The sequence below is a fragment of the Delphinapterus leucas genome, chromosome 18 (genome assembly GCF_059928025.1).
Source record: "Delphinapterus leucas isolate spDelLeu-1000000601 "Yukka" chromosome 18, BTC_Dleu_Yukka2, whole genome shotgun sequence".
Classification (NCBI taxonomy): domain Eukaryota; kingdom Metazoa; phylum Chordata; class Mammalia; order Artiodactyla; family Monodontidae; genus Delphinapterus; species Delphinapterus leucas.
Window position 1 is genome coordinate 78,489,587 of NC_143146.1, and position 25,976 is coordinate 78,515,562.

Below are 25,976 nucleotides of genomic sequence, written 5' to 3' on the forward strand. Positions count from 1 at the left end.
ATAAATTATAAATTCAGTAAAAAAAAAAGTATGAGGTAGATGTGATAGAAACAACACTGGTGAGGTAAAACGAAAAAATAATGGGGAGTTTGCGGCAAATGGGCTCATTTTCAGTCTAGTCATTGAAAAAAGGTGCCTTACATTTTCATGTTAACCAGCTCCACATGAATATCAAAATTAACCATCACAAGATTCTAAAACTTCTCCCTAATTTTTCCTTTCAGATGTAAGTAAAACATCTCATTTACTACATTTTTAACCAAGCAAGTGGACAGCAAGGGTAGGTGCTCAAGAGACAAAGCCTTGATGGACTTGTTACTGCAAATCTAATCTAGGAAATGGGCACAAGTGTGGCTGCACAGAACTGACTTCCTGGCCACATCCAGATACAACTGAAAACTAACTTAGGTCCATGACATCACATGGAAAAATTATTATCTTTATATTCATTAACATCTAACGGAAACGTAGCTTTCTTTTCATTCTGATTAGAGATAATAAACCACATTAGTTTTAGCAGAACCCGCTAAAACAAAAATCCCCAACTTTTTATCTTATACTGGCAGGTGGCTCAATATATCATTGATGTCCAACATTACTTCAAAAAACATTATATAACAAAATAAATAAATAAATAACATTATAGTTAATAACCACTATACCTTATTACTTAATGCATTAATACAGTATATATGTATCACATTTCAAAAATTTTTAAATATTTTGATAACTCTATTTGGAATAATTGGTTCTAGTTGTAATCATAGATATTTTATGCATTTAACAGCATGCTGAGAAACCATCTAACCATGTTACCAAGGGAGTCCAAAGCATAAAAATAGTGAAGAACCCTGTGGAGAGGGGGATAGTGATAAAACTTCAACAATGACATGCTATTATACTAATTTTTATACTAAGTGAAGATTAAGAGATAAATTCAAGTAAACCTTATACTTCTTTTATTCACTCAAGTTGACTCTCAGTCAACTGTATAACTCATTATATAGAAATTTTGTATAGAAAGGACAGACAGGAAAATAGTAGGCAAAGATGTTAAAAGAGCTACTATGATAAATACGCTGATATACTCATGGAGGAAAAATATGAACACAATGAGGCCAGGAATAGAGAACATAAAAAAGACCCAGATGGAACCTCTAGAGATGACAAAGTCCAAGACAAAAAATACACCACATGGAACTAACAGTTGATTAGAAAAGATTAGTAAAACTAAAGACACATTACAAGGTCTCTAAAATGAAGCCAGAAGGAAAACAAGACTTTAAAAACCTCAATAAATAATAGAGCCACCATGACCATGGGACAGGAGCAGGAACTCTAATACACCTGGAATTAGGGTCTCAGAAGAACAGAGGGAGAAACTGAAAAAAACTTGTTTTTAAATAATGGCTTATGATCCTGGACTGGATGCTATACAATTTTTTTTCCTCAATTTGCTATAACAGACATTAATGAACAAAATTTGAATAAGGTCTATAGGTTAATCAGTGGTATTATATCAATATAAAATTCCTTATTTTGATCACTGTACTATAATCATAATTATTCTTAATTGTATACATTTATTATTCAAGTCCTAATTTATTCATGTGGCTTAATGGGAACATAGATTTGGAAACATTTTTTGAAAGAAAGGATTTTTCCCCCCCTCTTTCAGATAGGCACAAAAGAAGGACTCTTATATCCTATATTTAAATGCCCACTGGGGGCTTCCCTAGTGGAACAGTGGTTAAGAATCGCCTGCCAATGCAGGGGACACGGGTTCGAGCCCTGGTCCGGGAAGATTCCACATGCTGCGGAGCAACTAAGCCTGTGCGCCACAACTACTGAGCCCGTGCTCTAGAGCCCACGAGCCGTAACTACTGAGCCCGCGTGCCACAACTACTGAAACCCACACACCCTAGAGCCCACACTCTGCAACGAACAGAAGCCACCACAATGAGAAGCCCGTGCACCCCAACAAAGAGTAGCCCCCCTTCGCCAAAACCAGAGAAAGCCCGTGCATAGCAACAAAGACCCAACACAGCTATAAGTAAATAAATAAACAAATAAATTTATTATTTTTTTAAATGCCCACTGAGGTCAAGGACTGTGCATTAAAAATCTATATCTTAGGGCTTCCCTGGTGGCGCAGTTGCTGGGAGTCCGCCTGCCAATGCAGGGGACACGGGTTTGTGCCCCGGTCCGGGAAGATCCCACATGCTGCGGAGCAGCTGGGCCCGTGAGCTATAGCCGCTGAGCCTGCGCGTCTGGAGCCTGTGCTCTGCAACGGGAGAGGCCTGCGCACCGCAAAAAAAAAAAAAAAATCTATATCTTAAATTTTTTTTTTTTTTTTTTGCGGTAGGCTCAGCAGCCATGGCTCACGGGCCCAGCCACTCTGCGGCATCTGGGATCCTCCCGGACCAGGGCGCGAACCCGTGCCCCTTGCATCAGCAGGCAGACTCCCAACCACTGCGCCACCTGGGAAGCCCCTTAAAATAATTTTTAATAACATAAATACTTAAAAGCAAATGAGTGCACACAAGAAAACACATGTAAAATTTAGTGAACTGAGAAAGTTCGTCGGTCTTGAGATAAAGTAAGAAAATAATCATCATCTGACATATTTAACGTTCATAAATGTTAACACACTTCAAAATGTACACGATGTTTCACACACAATAAAGGCAGTAGCAGAGCATGTCATGTCGAGGCCTTAACCCCAGCCACACTCCTGCTTACCTCAGGCTGCATTAAGAAAGAGTCCTGCATGTGATCACGAACCTCCTTCAGAAAGCTTGGATGGCTACCTACCTAAAAAAAGATTTTAAAAGGCTTTATAAAAAGATATAAAGAAAGGCTGCTAGATCGAAAGGTCAACAAGCAATCTGTAAAAGTTGAGTCTTAATTACCTGTTTTGTGACTTACAACCTCGTTCCAACTTTTAAAAATGCCTATCTGTCCTACAGTGCCACTGACCAGCTTACAGAATATTATATATCATAACTTTATAATTATCCTATAGAAAAATAATAGTAACTAGATAAATAAAGAATTAAAAACAGACCCTTAGATTTGACTCACCTCTAAGTAGACCTTGCAAAAAAAAATCACATATTTCTCTTAGATGACAACGTATTCTAAATGTATTCAGTAAAATCTATTAATAATACATAAAACAGTATCTCGGCAGTTCCCTGGCAGTCCAGTGGTTAGCACACAGAGCTTTCACTGACGCGGCCCTGGGTTCAATCCCTGATCAGGGAACTAAGATCCCACAAGCCTTGCAGTGCGGCCAAAGCAAACAAACAAACAAAAACAAAACTGATTTGGAAATTACACAGTTACAGTTTTCATCGTCTGCAAATGGGTTGTTTTGGAAGCTCTTTTTAAAGCACATATAACAGCTTCCAGCACATAGACATTTATATCCTTACTCTTTGCAGAAAGCATCCTGTTTTCCTTAAAAGTCAAAATACTATGCAAGAAAATGGAAAATAGTCTCCTAGAGTAATGGAAATAAAAACAAAAATAGGGGCTTCCCTGGAGGCGCAGTGGTTGAGAGTCCACCTGCCGATGCAGGGGACACAGGTTTGTGCCCCGGTCCAGGAGGATCCCACATGCCGCGGAGCGGCTGGGCTCGTGAGCCATGGCCGCTGAGCCTGCGCGTCCGGAGCCTGTGCTCCACAATGAGAGAGGCCACAACAGTGAGAGGCCCGTGTACCGCACAAAAAATAATAATAAAATAAAATAAACAAATGGGATTGAATTAAACTTAAAAGCTTTTGCACAGCAATGGAAACCATAAACAACACAAAAAGACAACCTACAGAATGGGAGAAAATATTTGGAAATGATGCAACCGACAAAGGATTAATCTCCAAAATATACAAACAGCTCATGCAGATCAATATGAAAAAAAAAAGTCAAAAATGGGCAGAAGATCTAAATAGATATTTGTTGAAAGAAGACATATAGATGGCTAAGAGGCACATGAAAAGATGCTCAACATCACTAATCATTAGAGAAATGCAAATCTAAACTACAATGAGGTGTCACCTCTGGCCAGTCAGCATGGCCATCACCAAGAAACCTACAAACAGTAAAGGCTAGAGAGGGTGTGGAGAAAAGGGAACCTTTCTACACTGTGGGTGGGAATGTATTTGGTGCAGCCATTATGGAGAACACTGTGGAGGTTCCTTAGAAAACTAAAAATAGAACTACCATACAGCCCAGCAATCCCACTCCTGGGCATCTATCTGGAGGACACCATAATTTGAAAAGATACATGCACCCCAATGTTCACTGATGCACTATTTACAATAGCCAAGACATGGAAGTAACCTGAATGTCCATTGACAGAGGAATGGATAAAGAAGATGTGGTATATATCCAATGGAATATTACTCAGCCATAAAAAGAATGGAATAATGCCATTTGCAGCAACATGGATGGACCTAGATAGAGATTATCATACTAAGTGAAGTCAGACAGAAAGACAAATATCATATGATATCCCTTATATGTGGAATCTAAAAAAAAAATGATACAAATGAACTTATTTACAAAACAAATAGACTCACAGACATAGAACAAACTCATGGTTACCAAAGGGGAAAACGGGGGGGAGAGGGGCAGGGATAAATTAGAAGCTTGAGATTAAAATATGCACACACCGGGCTTCCCTGGTGGTGCAGTGGTTGAGAGTCCGCCTGCTGATGCAGGAGACATGAGTTCGTGCCCCGGTCCGGGAAGATCCCACATGCCGCGGAGCGGCTGGGCCCGTGAGCCATGGCTGCTGAGCCTGCGCGTCCGGAGCCTGTGCTCCGCAGCAAGAGAGGCCACAACAGCGAGAGGCCCGTGTACCGCAAAAAAATAAAAAAAATAAAATATGCACACACCACTACATGTAAAGTAGATAACCAACAAAGACCCACTGTACAGCACAGGGAACTACACTCAACAGCTTGTAATAATCTACAGTGGAAGAGAATATAAGAATATATAGATTTATGTGTACGTATAACCAAGTTACTTTGCTGTACACGTGAAACTAACACAACACTGTAAATCAACTATATTTCAATAAAAATTTTAAAAATTTTTAAATAAAATTTTTTTTTAAGAAAATGGAAAATACTGAAAGACAAGTGTTAAGCACTAGACAGTCCCCACTGCCGGGATCTAGATGATTAATCACCTGTATCTGTATACTCCAGACACTAACTGGGCGACAGGGATAAACAACAAGAGTGGCCAACTTAGATGTTAGAGACAAAAGGTTGGGGGTGGAAGAATGCGAGAGCAGGGACCAAAAAAATCACTGTACAGTTTTAGTTCCCAGGCTTTAGAAAAAGAAGACATTCACTAGAGCATCACTGCAGTGCTCTCCAAACATGTCTGATTATGTCCCTTTATCAGTAACAACATACACACAGATTCCCTCTTATTTACTTAAAATTATGAACATATAGTATGAGAAATATAAAAACTATGACCACTAAAAAAAAAGATGAAACTCTACTTTGAAATAAGCTTTATTTACTGATATTATGAAGAATACTTTCTGTATCCTCTGGAGGAGAATCATCCTGGTGCCAGTGGGGCTGCAGGGAGCGCAGTAGCAGGCCCTCCTGGAGCCCAGAGGGGAGGGACCCAGAGCCACGGAAGGAGACAGTCAAAAGATGCTCACACTGAAAGCACAGATACCCTAGGATTATGCGCCAAAGGTTTTAAAGCAGCCATGATAAAAATGCTTCAACAAGGGAAAAAAAACACAATTAAAAAATAGAAATTCTCATCAAAGAAATAGAAGGTCCAAATGGAAACTGCAGGACTGAAAACAGGGGCAAAAGTCCTATGCAGAAAAATTCCAAGTAACTATATACTCCTCCTTAAAGGAGAGTGACTTTCTTCCAAACATTAAACAAGGAACGGGGGGCGGGGGGCGGCGGGGGCTTTCCGGTGGAGAATCCTGACACCACTTGAGCGAGGTGATCTACATCAACATCAACAGTCATAAGTCATGTTGAGACATGTATCCTTGTTATGTGATGAAAACTGCAAAAGTGCAAAAGGCCAACACCTCTGTCATCTCCCTCCTAAACCCAGAGCCCGGTCTGTCTAGAGATGAAAGCAGAGGGGGCTCTTGCAATACACTTGACTCCTAAAAACTGTCAAGCTCGTCAAAGTCTGAGAAAATGTCACAGCCAAGAGGAGCCTAAGGCGACACAACTGCTGAATGTGATGTGGCATCCTGGATGGGATCCTGAACAGGAAATGAACATTATTCACATTTTCTTAATTTTTTCGTAAACTATGGACTTTACATACTAATAATATTTCAATATGAGCTCACTAATTGTAACAAATTATCATACCAATTTAAGGTGTCAATACAGAGGGAAACGGTGTGGGGAGGGGCTATCCCATGAGAACTCTGTATTATCTGATCAATGTTTCTGTAATACTGGAACTGTTCTAAACAAAATTAAGTATTAGTAAAATAAATAAATAACAACCACCAAAAATCCCAATGGATGGGACCAAGAGCAGAATGGAAAAGACAGAGGACAGGACCACGGAAGGGGAAAAGAGAAACTATCCAGTCTGAATATCAGAAATAACACAGCCTTGGAGGTAAAAATAAAGAATAGAGCCTCAGGGACCTGCAGGACTGTAACTACAGTAATATAATAACTACATTATTAGAGTCCCGGAGGGAGAGGAAAAGAGGGCAGGGCTGAACGAGTGCTCAAAAGTCTGAAAACACTGCAAATTAGGCAAAAGACTAATTTCAGGGAGAAGAAGCTGAAAGAACCCTAGAATGGATAAACCACAAGAATCCCCACAATACACCACAAATTTCTTAAAAAATTTTAACATCAAACAAAATAAACTTTAAGTCAAAAAACTAATACAAGAAACAAAACAAAACCATACTGGAAAAAGGGTAAATTCATCAAGAAGATATAACAACTATAAACTTTTTCACCAAATATCAGAGACCCAAAATATATTAAGCAAACATTGACAGAAGTGAAGGGAAAAACAGGCAATTCTACAGTAACAGCTGTAGAACTCAATACATACACCCATTTCAATAATGGACAGACCAGCCACACGGGATTTTGGCACTTATGTACAGGATCTGAATAACACTACAAGCCACTATGTTCTCCCCAAGTGCACATGAAACATTCTCCAGGAAAAGTCCCAATAAATGTATAAAGATTGAAATCGCAGAGTATCTTTTCCAATCATAACAGAATGAAATAAAAAATGAATAACAAAAACAAAACTAGAAAATTTACAAATACAGGGATATAAAAACTACACACTCTTAACCAATGGGTCAAAGAGGAAATCACAAGGGAAATTTTTCAATACTTAACAGATGAGTCAAGGCAAAACCAAAATATACCAAAAGTGACAGGATGCAGTGCAAACAGTGCTCAGAGGAAAAATTATAATTGCAAATACCTATTTTTGAAAAGAAGATCTAAATCGATAACATAACTTACACCTTAAAGAAACAGAAAAAGAGAGAAAGCTAAACCCAAGCCAGCAGAAGAAAGGAAATAATAGAGTGCAGAGAAATAACGAGTATGAAAATATAATCACTGAAACAAAAAGCTGGCCAATGAAGAGATCAAAAAAGTCAACAAACCTTTAGTTATACTAAGAAAAAAGACGCAAAGAACAAAACAGAGAAACGAAAGTAGGGACAATACTACAAATATTCCCTAAGAAAGGGCTGTGAGAAAATGCTATGAATAATTATACACCAACAACTGGATAACCTAGATGAAACAGAAATCCCTTAAAAAATGCAAACCAGGGGCTTCCCTGGTGGCGCAGTGGTTGGGGGTCTGCCTGCCAAATGCAGGTGGCTCGGGTTCAAGCCCTGGTCTGGGAGGATCCCACATGCCACAGAGCGGCTGGGCCCCTGCGCCACAGCTACTGAAGCCCATGCGCCTGGAGCCCATGCTCCGCAGTGGGAGAGGCCACTGCAGTGAGAAGCCCGCACGCCACAACGGGGACCCAACGCAGCCAAAGGTAAAAAAAGAAATTAAATGAATAAATAAATACCTGGAGTGGTTTGCATTTTAAAAAAAGCAAAACACCAAAACTGACTCAGGAAGAAACAGAAAATATCAACAGACCTGTAAGAAGTAAAGAGACTGAATCAGTCATCAAAAGCGTTGCAGCAAAGTAAAGCCAGGATCAAATGACTTCACTGGGACATTCTGCCAAACATTCAAAGAGGAGCTAACACAGATTCTTCTCAAACTCTCCCCAGGTCAGAACACGGTGGACACCTCCCACTCCTATTCCATTAGGCCACCATTGCTCTGAATCCAAAGACAGACAGACATTACAGACAAATATCTCTTACAAATATACATACAAAAATCTAAAGGAAAATATCAGTAAGGCAAATTCAGCAGCATATTAAAAATATTACACACCATAACCGAGTGGGGTTTATCCCAGTAATGCAAATGTAAAATAATCAATGTAATATACCACATGAATAGAATGAAGGTAAAAACCACATGATAATCTCAAATGATGAAGAAAAAGTTTAACAAACTTCAACACCCTTTTATGATAAAAGACAATCAACAAACTAGGAATAGAAAACCATCTCAACGTAACAAATGCCATATATGAACAACCCATAGCTAACAGCATACTCAAAGGAGAAAAGACACAAATCTTTCCCTCTAAGGTCAGGAACAAGAAAAGGATGCCTACTTTTGCCACTTCTATTCAATATGATAGTGAAAGTTCTAGTCAGAACAAGTTAGAAAAAGAAATAAAAGACATCTAAATTGGAAAGGAAGAAGTAAAACTATCACTACTGGAGATGAACTGACTCTATATAAAGAAAACCCAGGGACTTCCCTGGTGGTACAGTGGTTAAGAATCCGCCTGCCAATGCAGTGAGACACGGGGTAGAGCCCTGGTCCGGGAAGATCCCACATGCCAAGGTGCAACTAAGCCTGTGTGCCACAACTACTGAGCCTGCGTCTAGAGCCTGAGAGCCACAACTACTGAGCCCACATGCCATAACTACTGAAGCCTATGCACCTAGAGCCTGAGCTCTGCAACAAGAGAAGCCACTGCAATGAGAAGCCTGCACACCACAACGAAGAGTAGCCCCCGCTCGCCACAACTAGAGAAAGCCCGCACGCAGCAACGAAAACCCAACGCAGCCAAAAATAAAAATAAATACATTTATAAAAAAAGGAAAAAAAAGAAAACCCCAAGGGGTCAACAATAAAGCTACTAGAGCTAATAAAGACCTAAGTAAATGAGAAAACATCCCATGTTCATACATAGGAAGCTTTGACATTGCAGAAATGTCAGTACTACCCAAAGCGATCTACAGAATCAATGCAATCACTATTAAAATTATAAAAGCCTTTTCTGCAGAAATGGAAAAGTCATACAAAACTAGAATGGGGTTAGAGTATCCAAACAGAAGAACAAAGTTGGAGGACTCATTTCCTGATTTCAAAACTTCCTACAAAGATGGTTATCAGAAATAAACCTACTCATCTATGGCCAATTAGTATTTGACAAATATCACAAGACCAATTAACAGGGACTTCCCTGGTGGCCCAGTGGTTAAGACTCCAAGCCTCTACTGCAGAGGGCGCGGGTTCGATTCCTGGTCGGGGAACTAAGATCCCACATGCCACATGACGCAGCCAAAAAACTAAATAAATAAATGAAAAAGTAAAAAAATTAAAAACAACAACAAAAAAACCCACACAAGTCCAATTACAGATGGTGCTGGGACAACTGGATTTCCACACACAAGAGAACGAAGTTGGATGCCTGCCTCACATCATCAACAAAATTAATTCAAAATGGACCAAAGACCTAAATATGTGTTAAAACCATAAAACTCTTAGAAGAAAGCATAGGGATAAACCACCTTGACCTTTGATTTGGTAACAAATTCTTAGATATGGTGCCAAAAACACAATCAACAAAAGAAAAGGAGGTAAACTGGCCATTAAAATTAAAAAGTTTTCTGCAAATGACATTATCAAGAAAGTAAAATGAGGGACTCCCCTGGTGGTCCAGCGGTTAAGACTCTGTGCTCCCAATGCAGGGGGCCTGGATTTGATCCCTGGTCAGGGAACTAGATGTCGCATGCCGCAACTAAGAGCCCACATGCCACAACTAAAGACCTGACACAGCCAAATAAACAAATAAACATTTAAAAAAAACTATATATGACTTCTATAGGAAGTCATACAAATGGCCAAAAAGCACATGAAAACATACTCAACATCATTAGTCTTTAGGGAAATGCAAGTCAAACCCACAAAGATATACCACTCCACTCCTACTGTGATGTCTATGATAAAAAAAAAAATTTTAATGGAAAGTAACAAGTGTTGGCAAAGATGGACAGCAAATGGAACCCTCATGTATTGCTGGTAGGAATTTAAACTGATACAGTTGTTGTGGAAAACAGTTTAACCATTCTTCAAAAAGCTAAACATAGAATTACCCTATGACCCAACAATTCCACTCCTAGGTATACACCCACAAGAACTTTAAAACAGACCTCAAACTGATACTTATATGCTAATGTTCATTGCAGTATGATTCACAATAGTCAAAAGATGGAAACAACCCAAATGTCCATCATCAAATAAATGAATAAGCAAAATGTATATGCATACAATGAATACTATTCAGCCATAAAAAACAATGCTACAACATGGCTGAAACTCAAAACATTATGTTAAGCAAATAAACCAGACAAAAAGGACAGATATTGTATGACTCCACTTATATGAAATACCTAGAATCAGCAAATTCATCGACAGAAAGTAGATGAGAGATTACCAGGGTCAGGGGTGAAGGGGAAGATGAGGCGTTATTGGCTTCATTGTCACAGAGTTTCTGTTTGGGTCACGAAAAAGTTCTGGAAATAGAGGTAATGACTGCACAAATTATGACTGTAATTAATGCCACTCAATTGTATAGTTTAAAATGTTTAAAATTAGGAATATTATATTATATACACTTACCACAATTTTTTTTTTAACATGAGTAGTTTTCACCCTTTTTAATGCTTTGGAATGGTTTAAATAACATTAAGGTTACCTAGTTCAAATCTGATGGAATTTCCCTGTAAAACCATCTGAGCCTATTTCATTTTGTGGGGTAGTTCTTTGATAACTATCTCTATTTCTTCTATGGAAATTTCTCTGCCTTATTCTATCTGCTCTGGAGTCAATTTAGGGAAATTATATTTTGATAGAAAATTACTCACTTGATCTAGGTTTTCAACATTTCTATATAGGGTTGTACAAAGTAGTCCCTTGTTGATTTTCTTCAATTTTCTCTGTTTTGATGGGTAAGTCCAACTTGTCATTTCTTATCTTTGTGAATCTGTGCATTTTTCAACCTCTGTTCCTGACTGACAATCGGTTTGTCTAGTTTTTCAAAGACTTGATTTCCTATAGAAGCAGCATTTTGAATTATTTTAGTACTATTTTTATATCCTAATTCACTAATTTCTACTTTTATCTTTTTTCTTGTCTTTTGCTTTAATTTATTTTCTTTTTACAACTTTGAGTTTAATAGTTAATTCATTTATGTTCATTTTTACTCATTTAAGTATATAAGGGTATGAATTTTCCTCTGAGCATTTTTATAAAGCAAATATAACACTGATATCTTAAAGACTGCACCAAAAAAAGGAAATTCAAGACTAATCTCACTTATGAATACCAATGGAAAGTACTAAATATTAACAATTAGAAATAAAATTTTAAATACAATAATGATCTGGTATGGTTTATTCTAATAATGCAAGAATGTTTAGATGAATTAGGAAATCCATTAAAATAATTCACATATTAATAGATTTAAAGGGATGGGGAGGGACATCCCTGGTGGTCTAGTGGTAAAGAATCTGCACCTTCCAATGCAGGGGACACGAGTTCTACCCCAGGTGGGGGAACTAAGATCCCACATGCCGCGGGGCAACTAAGCCCCCGTGCCACAACTACTGAGCTCGCATTCCTCAACAGGAGAGCCCATGTGCTGCAAACGAGAGCCCATGTGCTGCAAACTACAGAGCCCACGCGCTCTGGAACCTGCACGGCACAACTAGAAAGAAGCCCGCACGCTGCAACGAAATATCCCGCATGCCTCAACGAAGATCCTACATGCCACAACTAAGACCTGACGCAGCCAAAAAAATAAATAAATAAAGGTGGGGGGGGGATCATACAATCACTGCCATAGACACTGAAAAGACCTTCAAAACTCAATTCTCATTTCTGATAAAACATTTAATGAAAGAAATCCATGGATTCTTCTTCAATGTGATAAAATATATTTACCAACTCTGAAGTTGGCATCTAATTTAATGAGGAAACACCAAAGGCACTACCACTGGGAAAAGAAAAAGGTACTTACTATTTCCATACATTAAAAATTGTAGTGGGGGGCTTCCCTGGTGGCGCAGTGGTTGAGAGTCTGCCTGCCGATGCGGGGGACGCGGATTCGTGCCCCGGTCCGGGAAGATCCCACATGCCACAGAGCGGCTGGGCCCGTGAGCCATGGCCGCTGAGCCTGTGCGTCCGGAGCCTGTGCTCGGCAGCGGGAGAGGCCACAACAGTGAGAGGCCCGCGTACCGCCAAAAAAAAAAAAAAAAAATTGTAGGGGTTTTCCCTGGGGGCGCAGTGGTTAAGAATCTGCCTGCCAATGCAGGGTACATGGGTTTGAGCCCTGGTCCGGGAAGATCCCACATGCCGCGGAGCAACTAAGCCTATGAGCCACAACTACTGAAGCCCACGTGCCTAGAGCCTGTGCTCCACAACAAGAGAAGCCCTGGCTCACCACAACTAGAGAAAGCCCGCAAGCAGCAACAAGGACCAAACACAGCCAAAAATAAATAAAATTTTTTAAAAACTGTAGGAAATACCATCAGGCAAGACACGTGATGAAAAAAGGCAGGGTGCAGGGGTGGGGCGGGGGGGTGGATTTAAGCAAATGCCCAGGACACAGAGGATGAGTGCTGGGCCACGACTTTAACCCAGGGCAGCTAGCTCTTACCAAACCTAGGTATCAGAAGATAACTAATGCAATGACATCACCAACATCAAACACCACATTGAGTTCTGGAGATTATAATTAGTCTGGTCCTTTCAGTCACCGCAAAACCTTCCTTATGTTAACAAATCTGAACTATACCAGCACAATGCAAATCCCACGAAAGCAGGAACTGTCTACTGTACTTCCTATCAGACTATTTCAAGCAATTAGCACAGTACCTGTAACATAATAGGTGCTAAATAATTGTTTCATGAACAAATTACAGATGCATTTTGCTCATTAAAAGTCTGACTTAATGGGGGAAAGACTAAGACAAACCAAAGCCCAAACAGAAAAATGGGTATAAGAGGTAAACAAACAGTTCACAGAAAAGGAAAGACAATGAGCTCTGAAATATGAAAAGCTACTCATGAGCATTCCTAATAAGAGAAATACAAATTTTACTAAACACACTGTTTTCACCGAACAGAATAAAGTGCTAAAAGTCCCTGCCGGAGAGGCTACGGAGAAACGGGCACTTCCACATACACTGTTGAAAGGCATGCAAACTGGTCCACCTCTAACAGAGGCAATTTAACAGTATCTAACAAAACTAACATGTGCACGTACCTCTGGCTGAGCAATCCTGCTTCTAAGAATCTACCCTGAAACATCTCCACAGAGTCAAGGATATATACGGGGAGACCTTGTCGTAGTGCCTTTTTTACAGATTGGAGGTCTGTGGCAAGCAACTTCATCAGCGCCATTTTCCCAACAGCATCTGCTCACCTCGCGCCTCTGTATCACATTTTGGTAATTCTTGCGACATTTCAAACTTTTTCATTATTACTCTATTTGTTACGGTGATCTCTTGGTATAATCAGTGATCTTGGAATGCTACTACTATGATTCACTGAGGCTCAGATGACGGTTAATATTTTTTTAATTAAGGTGTGTACATTTTTTAGACACAGTGCTATTGCACACTTAATAGTAAACATAACTTATGTGCACTGAGAAACCAAAAAATTCCCATGACTCGCTCTACTACGACATTCGCTCCACTGCACTGGTCTGGAACTGAACCCGCAAGACCTCGGGGTTGTTCCTGCACAGGTTACTCATCACCTGTCATCTGCAGCAGCAAAACACAAAATAACCCAAACACCACCAACAGCAAAGTGACCAAATAAACAACAGTCAGCCCCGTACTGTCTTGTATATGGTTAACCACTAGCTCTCGGGAGGTGAAAGTAAGCACCATATTTATTGTAGCATCTACCATGAGACTCTCCCCACCGTGGCTAATTTCAGGCCACCAACATAAAACTAAACATGAAATTGGGAAGAGATACACAGAAGCACACCATTATGTATAATATTTCCATCTCACAAATAATGTAAATAACCTCAAGAGCACAGGTAATACTGAAATGTAATAAGATAATTAGGAAGTGGTACATTTTAAGTATTTATTTTCTTTGTCTTCGATATTGTGTCTCCCCCCACCTCAAATGAGTATCTTGAAGCCCTAACCGCAACAAGACTGTATTTGGGATAGGGCCTTTAAGGGGGGTGGTTAGGGTTGAATGAAGCCCTACAGGTTAGGTCCAAGAAGACAGACCAGGACACTCTCTCCTTCTGAGCACAAAGGAAAGACCACGTGAAGACACAGCAAGAAGGAGGTTAGCTACAAGCCTGGAGGAGTGGCCTCACCAGAAACCACCCCAGAAAGGCACCTTGATCTTAAGATTTTAAGCCTCCAGAACTGTGAGAAAATAAATTCTTGGTTGTCTGAGCCCTTCAGTATTTTGTTACAGCAGCCCCAGCAGACTAATACAAAGATAATTTACGTGTAAGTTTCTATAACTTAATTTTTTAATAATGGGTGTTTTAACAACTGGCTCACAGAATTCCTGAAAATTTAACTCAGCCATAAAAGGAATAAGGAGGAATAAGGAATATACTGACAGGGAATGATTCCAAGATACAAATGCAGGGTGCAGTACAGTACATACAGTATGCTGCCTTTTGTACAGATGAAAGAGAAACTACGAATACATTATTCCCTTAATTCTTCAGAAGGAAAACAAAATAGTAAGAATTAAGGGAATGATATGTATAAAGGAGAAGTAGGAACCAAGAGAAGAAAGAAATGGGAGCTAGACTGCTCTGACTTTTGAAACCACAGGTATATATTAAAAAATAAACTAAGCTAAGTCAAAGACCTTAAATTTTAAATTAGCAATCAAATGTAAATAAAATAATCACTCCTACGCTAAACATCAACAACTTGAAAAACCATATTTACGACCCCTCTCCAGCACCCAAAAAAGGAATCCCTTTGGTAAGCATTCACCTATGTAAAATCACAAACTTATTTCCAATAACCTACATGTATTTCAGTATTCACTTGAGATTGGTTATCTCTACGATGTTAAGACAACAATGGAATTAAATGAGACTTCAAGATAAATCTGGTTAATTAATGCTGTTAGAGTGAAACTATTATAGCAATTTGAAAGCACATTCAAAACAACGGTTGATTCTGATCAGATCATGAATTACCTGCTTGTATTCACTGACACAACTCTGGCAGCAAAATCTCTTCTGCTGACCATCAATGACCAAGACATTGTTCCCAGCACCTTTGCTGGGCAAGTACTCCCCACACTGCTCACAGCAATTCATTATTAGACCATTGGCCATTCTGTATCTATTAAAGCAGTGGTCACTGCACAGCTTATGAGTCATATTTTTAAAGCTAACTTCATGGCGAATCTAAAAGAAAAACAAGCAAAATTTTAAAAAACAAATTAATATATGACACGTAGCTAAGTAACAAGGTGCTCCAATAGAAAGAAAATGCCTCAGTTTTTCTGTGTAAAGCTTGTTTAGGGAAAAGGCAAGACAAAGTACATTTCATTCTTCTTTAAACTTTTTTATACACACATATATACGGTGCAAGGCAGAGAGGACCACCAGGGTCATCGTACAAACTTCTCTAGACGTATCTAAAAGTGACAGGAAACAACCCAGTTTGGGCAGTGTTAGTATAAAACTTCCAAACAGATTGGAAATCTTTAGATAAATCTAAAAGGAAATTATTTAAATATAAGTACACTGCTGTACAACAGGGAGGAGAGGACTAACATTATAAATAATTCAAATGAAGCATGTATGCACAGATTTCTTTTTATTTCATCAAATTCAAAAACCGTAATACATTTTTAACGAAGTCCTCAAAAACATCCCCTCCGCTCGTTCCGCTTCTTAAGCAAGATCGTTTGCTGGCTCTCATGTGCAGTCAGCCTATTTAAACACTATGGGTTTTCTGTGAGTGCTCCAACCTCAGGAAATAAGTCAATTGATGTTATATTTCAATTTTTTTGTAAATCATTCTCCCCATGGAAGAATGGGATTACATAATGGGATATTTATAAGATAGGTTTTATATACCCTCACTTTTAAGGAAATACATACTGATGAAAGATTATGTCAAAACAGTTAAAAGTCAAAAATATTCCCATTAGTTAGAACTAAATGATAAAGCACAAAAACACAAACCTCTGTTAGTTTACCACAAATTGTACATCTTGATTTATTCAGCGCTCCTTTAGTAGGATTCTGTTTGTCTTCATAAAGAGACAGACAAGATGTACTACAGAATTCCTGGAAGGATTCGCTCGAATCCACTTGGGCAACAATGGTTCCTTTCATTGTAGTTATATCTCTGAAAAATACGAGGAGCAGCAAAGTCAAACTCTACTTTAAAATAAATCAAAGAGTAATAACTGACATTTTTAATTTCCATAGACTGAAACCCATTTTTAGATTCATTAACTCACTTTTACTATTTAAAAACTCTTGGCAATAAAATATGAACACAGAAGATTGAGAAGCAATACTATTAAACCCTAGCCACTACTCAATTTATCTTCAAGCTCCTTAACAAGGCTTTCAGATATTGGAACCACTTAAAAAAAAAAAAAAAACTGTTGTTATTTACATGGAGTTTAATGTCAAGGCCTAATTTACTGAGGTATAAATTTACAATACCTATTCAATTTCCCTCTCGTGGGTAAGTAGAAAGCATGAGGTACCTAGGTCACAGGAATATGGAGAGGATAAGTGAACTTAAATACATCCCATAACCCAAAAGAACCCCACCTACCATTCTATACAGCTTTCAACTACAATTAGAAATGTTAGGAAATGACAATATTGATGACCTTTGAAGTTTTCCTTTAATTCTGAAGTTCCAGGTCTTATATTGCTGTATGCAAGTCTACTACTGTAAAGCAACCAAAAAACTGTATAACAATTGTTCCAATATTTGAATTTACTAAACCTATACAGAGCACTCAGCCTTTTCCAGTTCTAATATCTAAAAATATCTTTATAAACTTGGGCTGCTTCAAGAGATGGTACAGAAAATCTACCTGTTTAACCTTGCACACAACATACCATATTCAGCTCATTTTTAACTAGTGAGACCAGACCTAAAAAATGGCAGAAGAGGATCCTGTCACTCCAAGGCTGTCAAAAAAAAGGTACCTGAGTCTTGAAGAGGTGAGTATTAAAATGACAACATTCAAGACAAACATAAATAAATGCAGATAATATCCAAAGATTTGCCAATTTTTAATAATCTTAACATGAAGGTAGTCCAAATTTTGACCTATTTTAATACAAAACTAGTCATACATAAATTGCTTAACAATTTTGTCTGGCTAGAACTAAATTCTTATAATTAATAATGTAAATAAGTATGTATGTATTTTTACGAATTCAAGTCCAATGGAGATTACAGATAAAATTAATTAAAGGGCCTAGTATCTAAATCAACCCCAAGGCCTATCCAAACAGGAAGGCTTTTAATCCTAAGCCACCCCGGCTTGACAGAGGACACTCCAAAGCCATTACAAATTTGAGTTTGGCTTTAACATTCAAACAAGCTTACAAATTTTTAAAACATAGTAATTCACCTCTAAAACAATTTTTATCACATTTTATACCACCAATATTCAACCATAAGGAAATATGCTGGAAGGTAAACCTTACTTTTTACACATAACACAAAGTTTCTTTGGAGCAGGCTTGTGAGAGAAGGAGGAGAGGCAGGTGGTAGAACAGAAGAGGTGAGCTGATCCTTTTCGCTGATAAGCTGTCTGTCCCTTCTGTAAAGGCTTTTTGCAGTTTGCACAAGTGACTTTAACTGGTTTAGTGGGTTGCTGTTGGGCAGAAGGCTGGAAAATCTGTTTAGGAAGAGAGGCCACTGGTGATAAAGAATCCACCCCTGGCTGTTTCTGATTTCGGGGAAATGATGCTGACTGGGAGATCCAAGAATCTAAAAAAACAAACCAAAACAAAAACACATACACTGAAATTTATATCAGAGACACAGTTTTAACTTCCCATTCTGTCCAAGTTTCAGACATCGATAAGGCACAGTATAGCAGAGCGGTCAAGGGCACAAACTTTGGAGTCAGAATTGATGGCTGACATTCAGGCTCCATTACCTACTAGACTGGGAAGTTACTAACCCTGTGCCTAACTCTTCTCTAAACTGGAAATGGTAACTTTAAATGAGATAGTACATGGTTTATAAACCACAATGACTGGCACATATGCAGCACTAAAAAATATTAGCCATTAGTTACTAAACAGGAAGAATTTACAAAATATTACTTTAAGCGAGGAACACATACATCAACATAAATATATAATAAAATCTTTACCAACCAGAACCTTTGACAAATACAATATAGCTCGGATTGGGCTTCCCTGGTGGCACAGTGGTTGAGAGTCCGCCTGCCGATGCAGGGGACCCGGGTTCGTGCCCCGGTCCGGGAAGATCCCACATGCAGCAGAGCGGCTGGGCCCGTGAGCCATGGCCGCTGAGCCTGCGCGTCCGGAGCCTGTGCTCCGCAACGGGAGAGGCCACAACAGTGAGGGGCCCGCGTACCGCAAAAAGAAAAAAAAAAAAACAATATAGCTCGGATAAAGTTTACAAATGGCTATATTCAAAACATCTTTCTAGGGACGTCCCTGGTGGTCCAGCGGTTAAGACTCCACGCTTCCAATGCAAGAGGTTCAGGTTCGATCCCTGGTCGGAAAACTAAGATCCCCACATGCCACGTGGTGCAGCCAAAAAATTTTAAAAAAAACCTTTCTAAGAACAGCTTCCACATACATGTTTCATTTCATGGCTTCTAAGTATACCACATAATATCAAAGAAATTAGAGTGTTACACAGAAGTGGTGATGTTAAGCCAACGTCTAGTGACCGATGAGACATCCCGTTGCTCTACCGCTGCCAGCAGCACAGCTTCAACGGCACAGCATTAAGTCCTGGGGAACCGACCGCCAGGGTGCTAAGTTCTCCCTCCTCTTCTTAGTAAGCTTCTTTGGGACTTAGCAGGATGTCTCCAGCTCACCATACTACTTACTGTTACACAGACTCACACTACAATACCAATACACCATAATGTTTTTTCATTTTGAAACTTTTCATGCTACCACTTCTATTATAATTTCTACTACTTTGGTCTCTTGTAATACTTTTCCTTTCTAGTTTCTTCTGAAATTTGTATTTCCATACAAAAAAGATGCCCTTTCATATGAGAAACAATGTATAAATATATCCAGAGTATGAGGAAATTTCTTTACTACCAAAACCTTGAAGAGGGCAATTTCCTGGTTCTGACCTAGTCCATCAACCTAATGATTTCAAGGGGCTACATATACTGCTATTCAAAATCTACTTTACTCCACAACCCCTCCAAATAAATATATGTTCTATACCAGAGTAAACAGAGTGCCTTCTGGAATCCTGTTATCCTGCTATCATCAGGGTAACTGACCTGTTTTAATAAAGAGGTAAAAAAACTAAGGAACACGAAGAAAGCAAATCACTGAAACAAACTGGCAATTCCATATTATGAAGGGCCTTCAATCAAAAATTATATTTGAGGACGTCCCTGGTGGTGCAGTGGTTAAAAATCCACCTGCCAATGCAGGGGACACGGGTTCGATCCCTGGTCCAGGAAGATCCCACATACTGCGGAGCAACTAAGCCCGTGCACCACAACTACTGAGCCTGCACTCTAGAGCCTGCGAGCCACAACTACTGAGCCCGCATGCCATAACTACTGAAGCCCATGTGCCTAGAGTCTGTGCTCTGCAATGAGAAGCCACCGCAATGAGAAGTCCACTCACCGCAATGAAGAGTAGCCCCTGCTCACTGCAACTAGAGAAAAGCCCCTGCACAGCAACGAAGACCCAATGCAGCCAAAAATAAATAAATAAATAATTTTTTTTAAAAAAATTATATTTGAATACATGTTAGAAGTAATAGCTTTTGCAACATAAATAGTGGCTCCTTAGGATTTTCAATCCTGCAGGCTTGTCATTTGAATATATACTTAAAGGAACCTAGTTAGGGACTTCCCTGGTGGTCCAGTGGGTAAGACTCCCTGATCCCAATGCAGGGAGCCTGGGTTTGATCCCTGGTCGGGGAACTAGATCCCACATGCATGCCACAGCTAAGAGTCCACATGCCTCAACTAAATATACCACGTGCCACAACTAACACCCGGCAGAGCCAGAATAAATAAATAATTTTTTTTTTTTTTTAAAAAGGAACCTAGTTAAACCTAAAGGCATCTATCTATTAACTTGATTTTGAAAAATGGCAATTATTCTCAATTTCGTGCTAGGCCCTGTATAAATAATGCAATGGCTCCTTTTATCTATGCTTCAGTTCTTACATTCCCCTACTTTCAAATTTTCACCTCCTCCAATATCAAAATACTTTTAGGAATGGAAGAGACCTAATCATTCTCTATTTTATACAATGGACACTAAGGGATAGAGGTTAATTTGCCCAAGTCACCATTGGTCTGAGAGCCAGTATAAACAGCCAAGATGTTATAATTCTCTATGACAAACAAAGACAGCACAAACACACAGGAGCTAATCCATAAACTCAGGAGCAAGAGGTGTATCTGTCTGGTTTCCTGATGCATACTTTACATTCCCTGTGTTAAGAGTTTGTGTGAACAGGAACACAATTCTTATAATAAATGTGCTTTGACCCAGCAATAGTCCTCAGGTACTACGTATCCCGACATACATGGATAAGAATATTCTTAAGAGTTATTTAAATAGTAAAAACTGGAAGTGAACTAAATAGAGAATTAACAAAATCAAACATATACTCTTGATATGGTCAAAAGTTCAAGATTATTGTTAGGTATTTAAAGGAGCAGGAGAAAGGGAAAGTTTGCAAAGCTATACCTCTATTGCAATCTCAGGTTGGAATTAAATGTACCATATTCTCAACAATAAGCCTGAACATTATGTTCTTTTTCATACACTTATGTGTTTAATATACTTATAAGAAAGACAAAATAGCTATTTTGAAACTAATTTGACTATTATCATGTCTTAAACTTTTATATGAGCTAGAAGGAAAGACCCTCTAATACACAGCTGATAGCAGTATAAATTGGTAAAAACTTTCCAGAAGGCCGTATGACAATATATTTCCACAACTTAAAAATGTTCATACGACGTCACATACACATATATGCATACAATGACCTACCAACAGATATATATAAATACATACAGGGGGAAAGGATCTTGGAAGACATTAGGAATTTTCAAAACTGAGTAATAAGAAACATATTTCTTTCAAAATCACTACAAAGCAGAAAATTTTTACAACCAAAACTCTTTGGAGGGATGGGAGTAGTGATAGTCTTTGGCCCAGTAACTTCACTTCTAGAATATACTCTAAGAAATAATCAGAAACTTGAAAAAAAAAAAAAAAAAAAGTTCATCATAGACCGACAAGAGCAAAAAAGGGAAACAATGTAAAAACCAAATATGGGAATGGTATAACCAAATCCATCGTGCAGTCATTAAAACTTCTGTGTATAAATAATTTTAATTGTTTGAGAAAATACAGAGTAATATTAAATGGGGGGAAACAGGAAGCAAAATTATGAAGAACTGCACTTCAACCAAGTTAAGAAATACAAAGGAAAAACACTGAAAGACAACCACTCAAAGCATTAACAACAGTGGTAACCTTTCTTAATCATTTTTTAATTATGGATTTTCCAAACATTCTTCAATAATTACACATTACTCTCATAACCAAAAGAATAATAAGTATGAAAGGAAAAACTAGCATTTCACAGAACATTCTACATGGCCTAGGTTTCAGTCATTCCTTATTATTCTCCACAATCCTAGGGTGATAAAGCTGCTAATGAGCCTAAAACGATGAAGCCTGAGAAGGACAGAGAGAAGGTACGTGAGAGACAGGCAGGCCATACAGAGGCCTGGGGCAGACACAGACACAGTCAGGAAAAGCCACAGAGCTCTTCTCACAGCTTCCACAGAGCAAAGATGCCTGCAGAAAATGTTTTCAAGTAGTCAAGAAATTTACCAATCTTTAAATATAAGAAAAAATAACAAAGTGCTAATAAGTAAAAATTATAATCAGATAGGCAGTCAAAATTATAAACACAGGGAAAGTAAAAACAAATCTAAATGCAATTATACAGCATATTGCTCTTTACATGTGCTATTTATCTTTTTGTTCTCTTTTTACACATAAAAACAATACTATTAAAAATACACTAGCATAGGGCTTCCCTGGTGGCACAGTGGTTGAGAGTCCGCCTGCCAACGCAGGGGACGCGGGTTCGAGCCCTGGTCCAGGAGGATCCCACATGCTGCAGAGCAACTAAGCCCGTGCGCCACAACTACTGCTCCTGCACGCCACAACTACTGAAGCCCTTGTGCCTAGAGCCCATGCTCCACAATAAGAGAAGCCACCACAATGAGAGGCCCGCACACCACACCAAAGAGTGCCCCCCACTCGCTGCAACTGGAGAGGGCCCGTGCGCAGCAGCGAAGACACAATGCAGCCAAAAATAAATGAATTTAAAAAAAATACACTAGCATAAAGTCAGTATGTGACAAATAAGATGCCAAATTATTAGACTTTAGTGGTGGTGAATATAAAGAGTATTTTGTTTTACTTCCTTTAGACATTAATTTATCTGATTTTCTAATTATCTACAGAGAAATACTATATACACGGTTTTACATCTCTTATTAGTTAAAATTTCAAACTTAAAAGTCAATAGAATTAATATATCTTACATGAATAAACTAACGAAAGTAGCACCAATTACTATAATAAAAAAAAGAATCCACCAGTGCAAAATCCCTTCCACGGGGCAGAAGCCCCCTCCAGGCTTACCAGGATTGTGATGAGCTGCAGACTCTCCGTTCTGAAATACGTCTCCTGCCACATTCATTCTACCAGGATTAAAAGGTCCTACTGCAGTCTTGGTCTGTGAAGTTAAAGACGGGGTGTATGTTTGCATATTAACACCAAAGTTACTCGACTGCAGTCCGTTAGAGACATCTCCCAAGCTGGTATTCTGCAGTGATGTTACGTGTGTGATCATTAGGTTCATATCTCGCCCGTCAGTATTTTCTAATTGGCCATCACTCACAGAGCTGACACCTGTTTCTAAGGTCGTAACATTAGCAATCTGAATTTCAGAGTCTGGTTCTGTGGTGATACCACTATTACCCATTCCTGCATTTACCTTACTTCTTGAAAAACTGGAAGTGGAGAAATCCACATCATTGGTTCTGTTTTTAGACTCGGGTGGTCTCCGTTCAATAAAATTGGAGGAATTTTTCTCTTGCCCTTGATTTGTTTCCATGTCCTCTTCATCATCGATGACAATTGTCTCACTTACACTTCCCTTCTGAGAAGCCAATTCTTTTGAGGAAGGAAGAATTTTGGAATCATTTCCTTGTAGCTCTTCATTTTTCGATGACGTAAATGTTATGGTTCTTTGATCGGCTACCACTGGTGCAGAAGGCGGAGGAGGTTGTACAGGTTCGATAAACACAACATCATCATCATCTTCCACTGATGAGTTCTGAAATTTACTAGATCTGTTCACTAAAGGGTTGGGTGGCCCACTAAATGAATTTCCTACGTCCGTGAGGCTAGCTGCCATGGCCGTCCTCCCCAGCAGAACAGGAGTCTGATCAGTCAATTCTAATCCTCCTGATGAACCTGTGTCCATGCCAAAGAACCTGTTAAGGAGATGGGAAAAAAATTTTTTTACAAATGTCACTGTATGGCTTTTGATGTTATTCTAATTCAAAAAATTTCTTAAAGGTACTTTTACTTTCTTTCTTACTCTAAATCAAAGTCATTCTTATCTAATATCCAGGAAAAATTTTATATGCATTCTGTGATCTTCTCTCATTCACTAATCATTTCATAAAGTTTACATGTGAACTTCTTGCAATATAAAAAGAAAGGTAATTATCGAATTTTCAGTAAGAATATGCAGTATGTTCCCATCTCTACCACCTCCTTTCCACCACTGCTTACCCTATAATTTTAACACTGAAAACACAGATAAATCCTTCTACACACGTGAACAAAAATATAACTAAAATCTGATCATGAAAATCTCTTCTCTATATCTATCCCATTTATCTACTGTATTAAATAAAATGACATGATTTAATCCCTAATTTCCCTTATGTTTTTTTTTTTTAATCCACTGTTCTCATATTCCCTGGCTCCCATAGCTGTATGATTAAATCCTTCTGAGAATCTGAAATCTTTCTTGACCCCATCTAGAAAGCTTAAATCCCCATCTGCCATGTCCTTTATATCCATGTATCAGGCTGAATAACGGCCCCAAAGAAATCAGATACTAATCCCCGGAAGCTGTAAATGTTACCTCGGATGGAAAGGGGGTCTTTGCAGAGATGATTATGGTTAAGGACTTAAAAATGAGATTACCTGGGCAGGCCCTACCTGCATCTTAAGTGGCCTCATCAACAGAGGTGGAAGGAGATTCCAGGCAACGTAAGCACAGAGGTGCCCGGAGGAGATGAAAGTGATGTAGCCAAGGAATGTTGGCAGCACCAGAACTTAAAGGAAGCAGGGAGTGAGCCCTCTCCCAGAGCCTCCTGAGCGAGTATGGCCCTCCTGACGCCCTGGTTTGAGCCCAGGGCCACTGACTTCTGACTTGTGACCTCCAGAACTGTTAAAGGAAACAAGGTCTGTTTTAAGCCACCAAGTCTGCGGCGGCTTGTCACAACAGCGCTAGGAAAATATCATCCACTCCTTGGTTACATCTTCAAAGCAACCCTTGATATGGTTACGATATTTGTCCCATTTTGTGGCTTAGAGATGCTAACTAACCCAAGTCACACAGCTAGAATTCATTCCCAGGTCTTTATACCTCAACAATCCGAACTCTTCATGACTGCCATAGTTAACTCGTATTTCTGAGCACCTATTAGATATGCAGAGCTGTGCTAAAGCCAAAGAGACAGCAGACAGTTAATGGTAAAAAAAAAAAAAAAGGCCAGAAAAGAAAGAAAATAAGTTATTGAGCACACAGAGAGGACAAGGTCATGGGCACAGGTGGTAGTAGAACTAGTCCGGAACATGGATCACCTTAATCGCAGAGACTAAACAAGGAAAAAACCAACTAGAAGGGAAAATGAAGGGTGAGTATAGACCGCAGGTCAATTTGCAGACGGACAGATACGAGTGTGAAGTGGTTTATTCACTGCAGCCTCAGAGAAGGTGAGGAGACACCAGCTGTACAGGCATTAAGACTGGCTTAAGGGCCCCAAGGCCAACTCTTAGCTCTTCGGTAATCCTCTCTTATAAGGCCACTCAGCCCAGTCTCAAAACAAATGGGCTTAAAGAACACTTACTGTTTCATATATATTGCCCTTTGCTTTCATTGTTATAAAAGCCTCTGGAAGGATGAGGGCAACACTAATATAAATAAGTATCACTTTGACAGACAGCTGACAGG

General features: G+C 39.0%; 1 protein-coding gene across 12 annotated transcripts in view; it reads right to left on the bottom strand.

The window, feature by feature from the left end:
* The window catches only part of ZMYM2 (zinc finger MYM-type containing 2), an 89,508-nt gene that overhangs the window by 38,857 nt on the left and 24,675 nt on the right, over nucleotides 1–25,976 (bottom strand). For 7 of the 12 annotated variants that reach the window (XM_089899780.1, XM_089899782.1, XM_089899777.1 and 4 more), the window contains exons 3-7: nucleotides 23,363–24,219; nucleotides 18,142–18,427; nucleotides 16,645–16,810; nucleotides 15,646–15,858; nucleotides 2,743–2,814 (exon numbers count right to left, since the gene is read on the bottom strand). In XM_089899780.1, the coding sequence (XP_089755906.1) occupies nucleotides 2,743–2,814; nucleotides 15,646–15,858; nucleotides 16,645–16,810; nucleotides 18,142–18,427; nucleotides 23,363–24,209 (1,584 nt within the window). In that variant the 5' untranslated portion in view covers nucleotides 24,210–24,219. Of the gene's footprint in view, nucleotides 1–2,742; nucleotides 2,815–15,645; nucleotides 15,859–16,644; nucleotides 16,811–18,141; nucleotides 18,428–23,362; nucleotides 24,222–25,976 lie in introns of those variants that run through there. The other 5 variants (XM_089899785.1, XM_089899783.1, XM_089899781.1 and 2 more) reach the window with 3 other exon arrangements.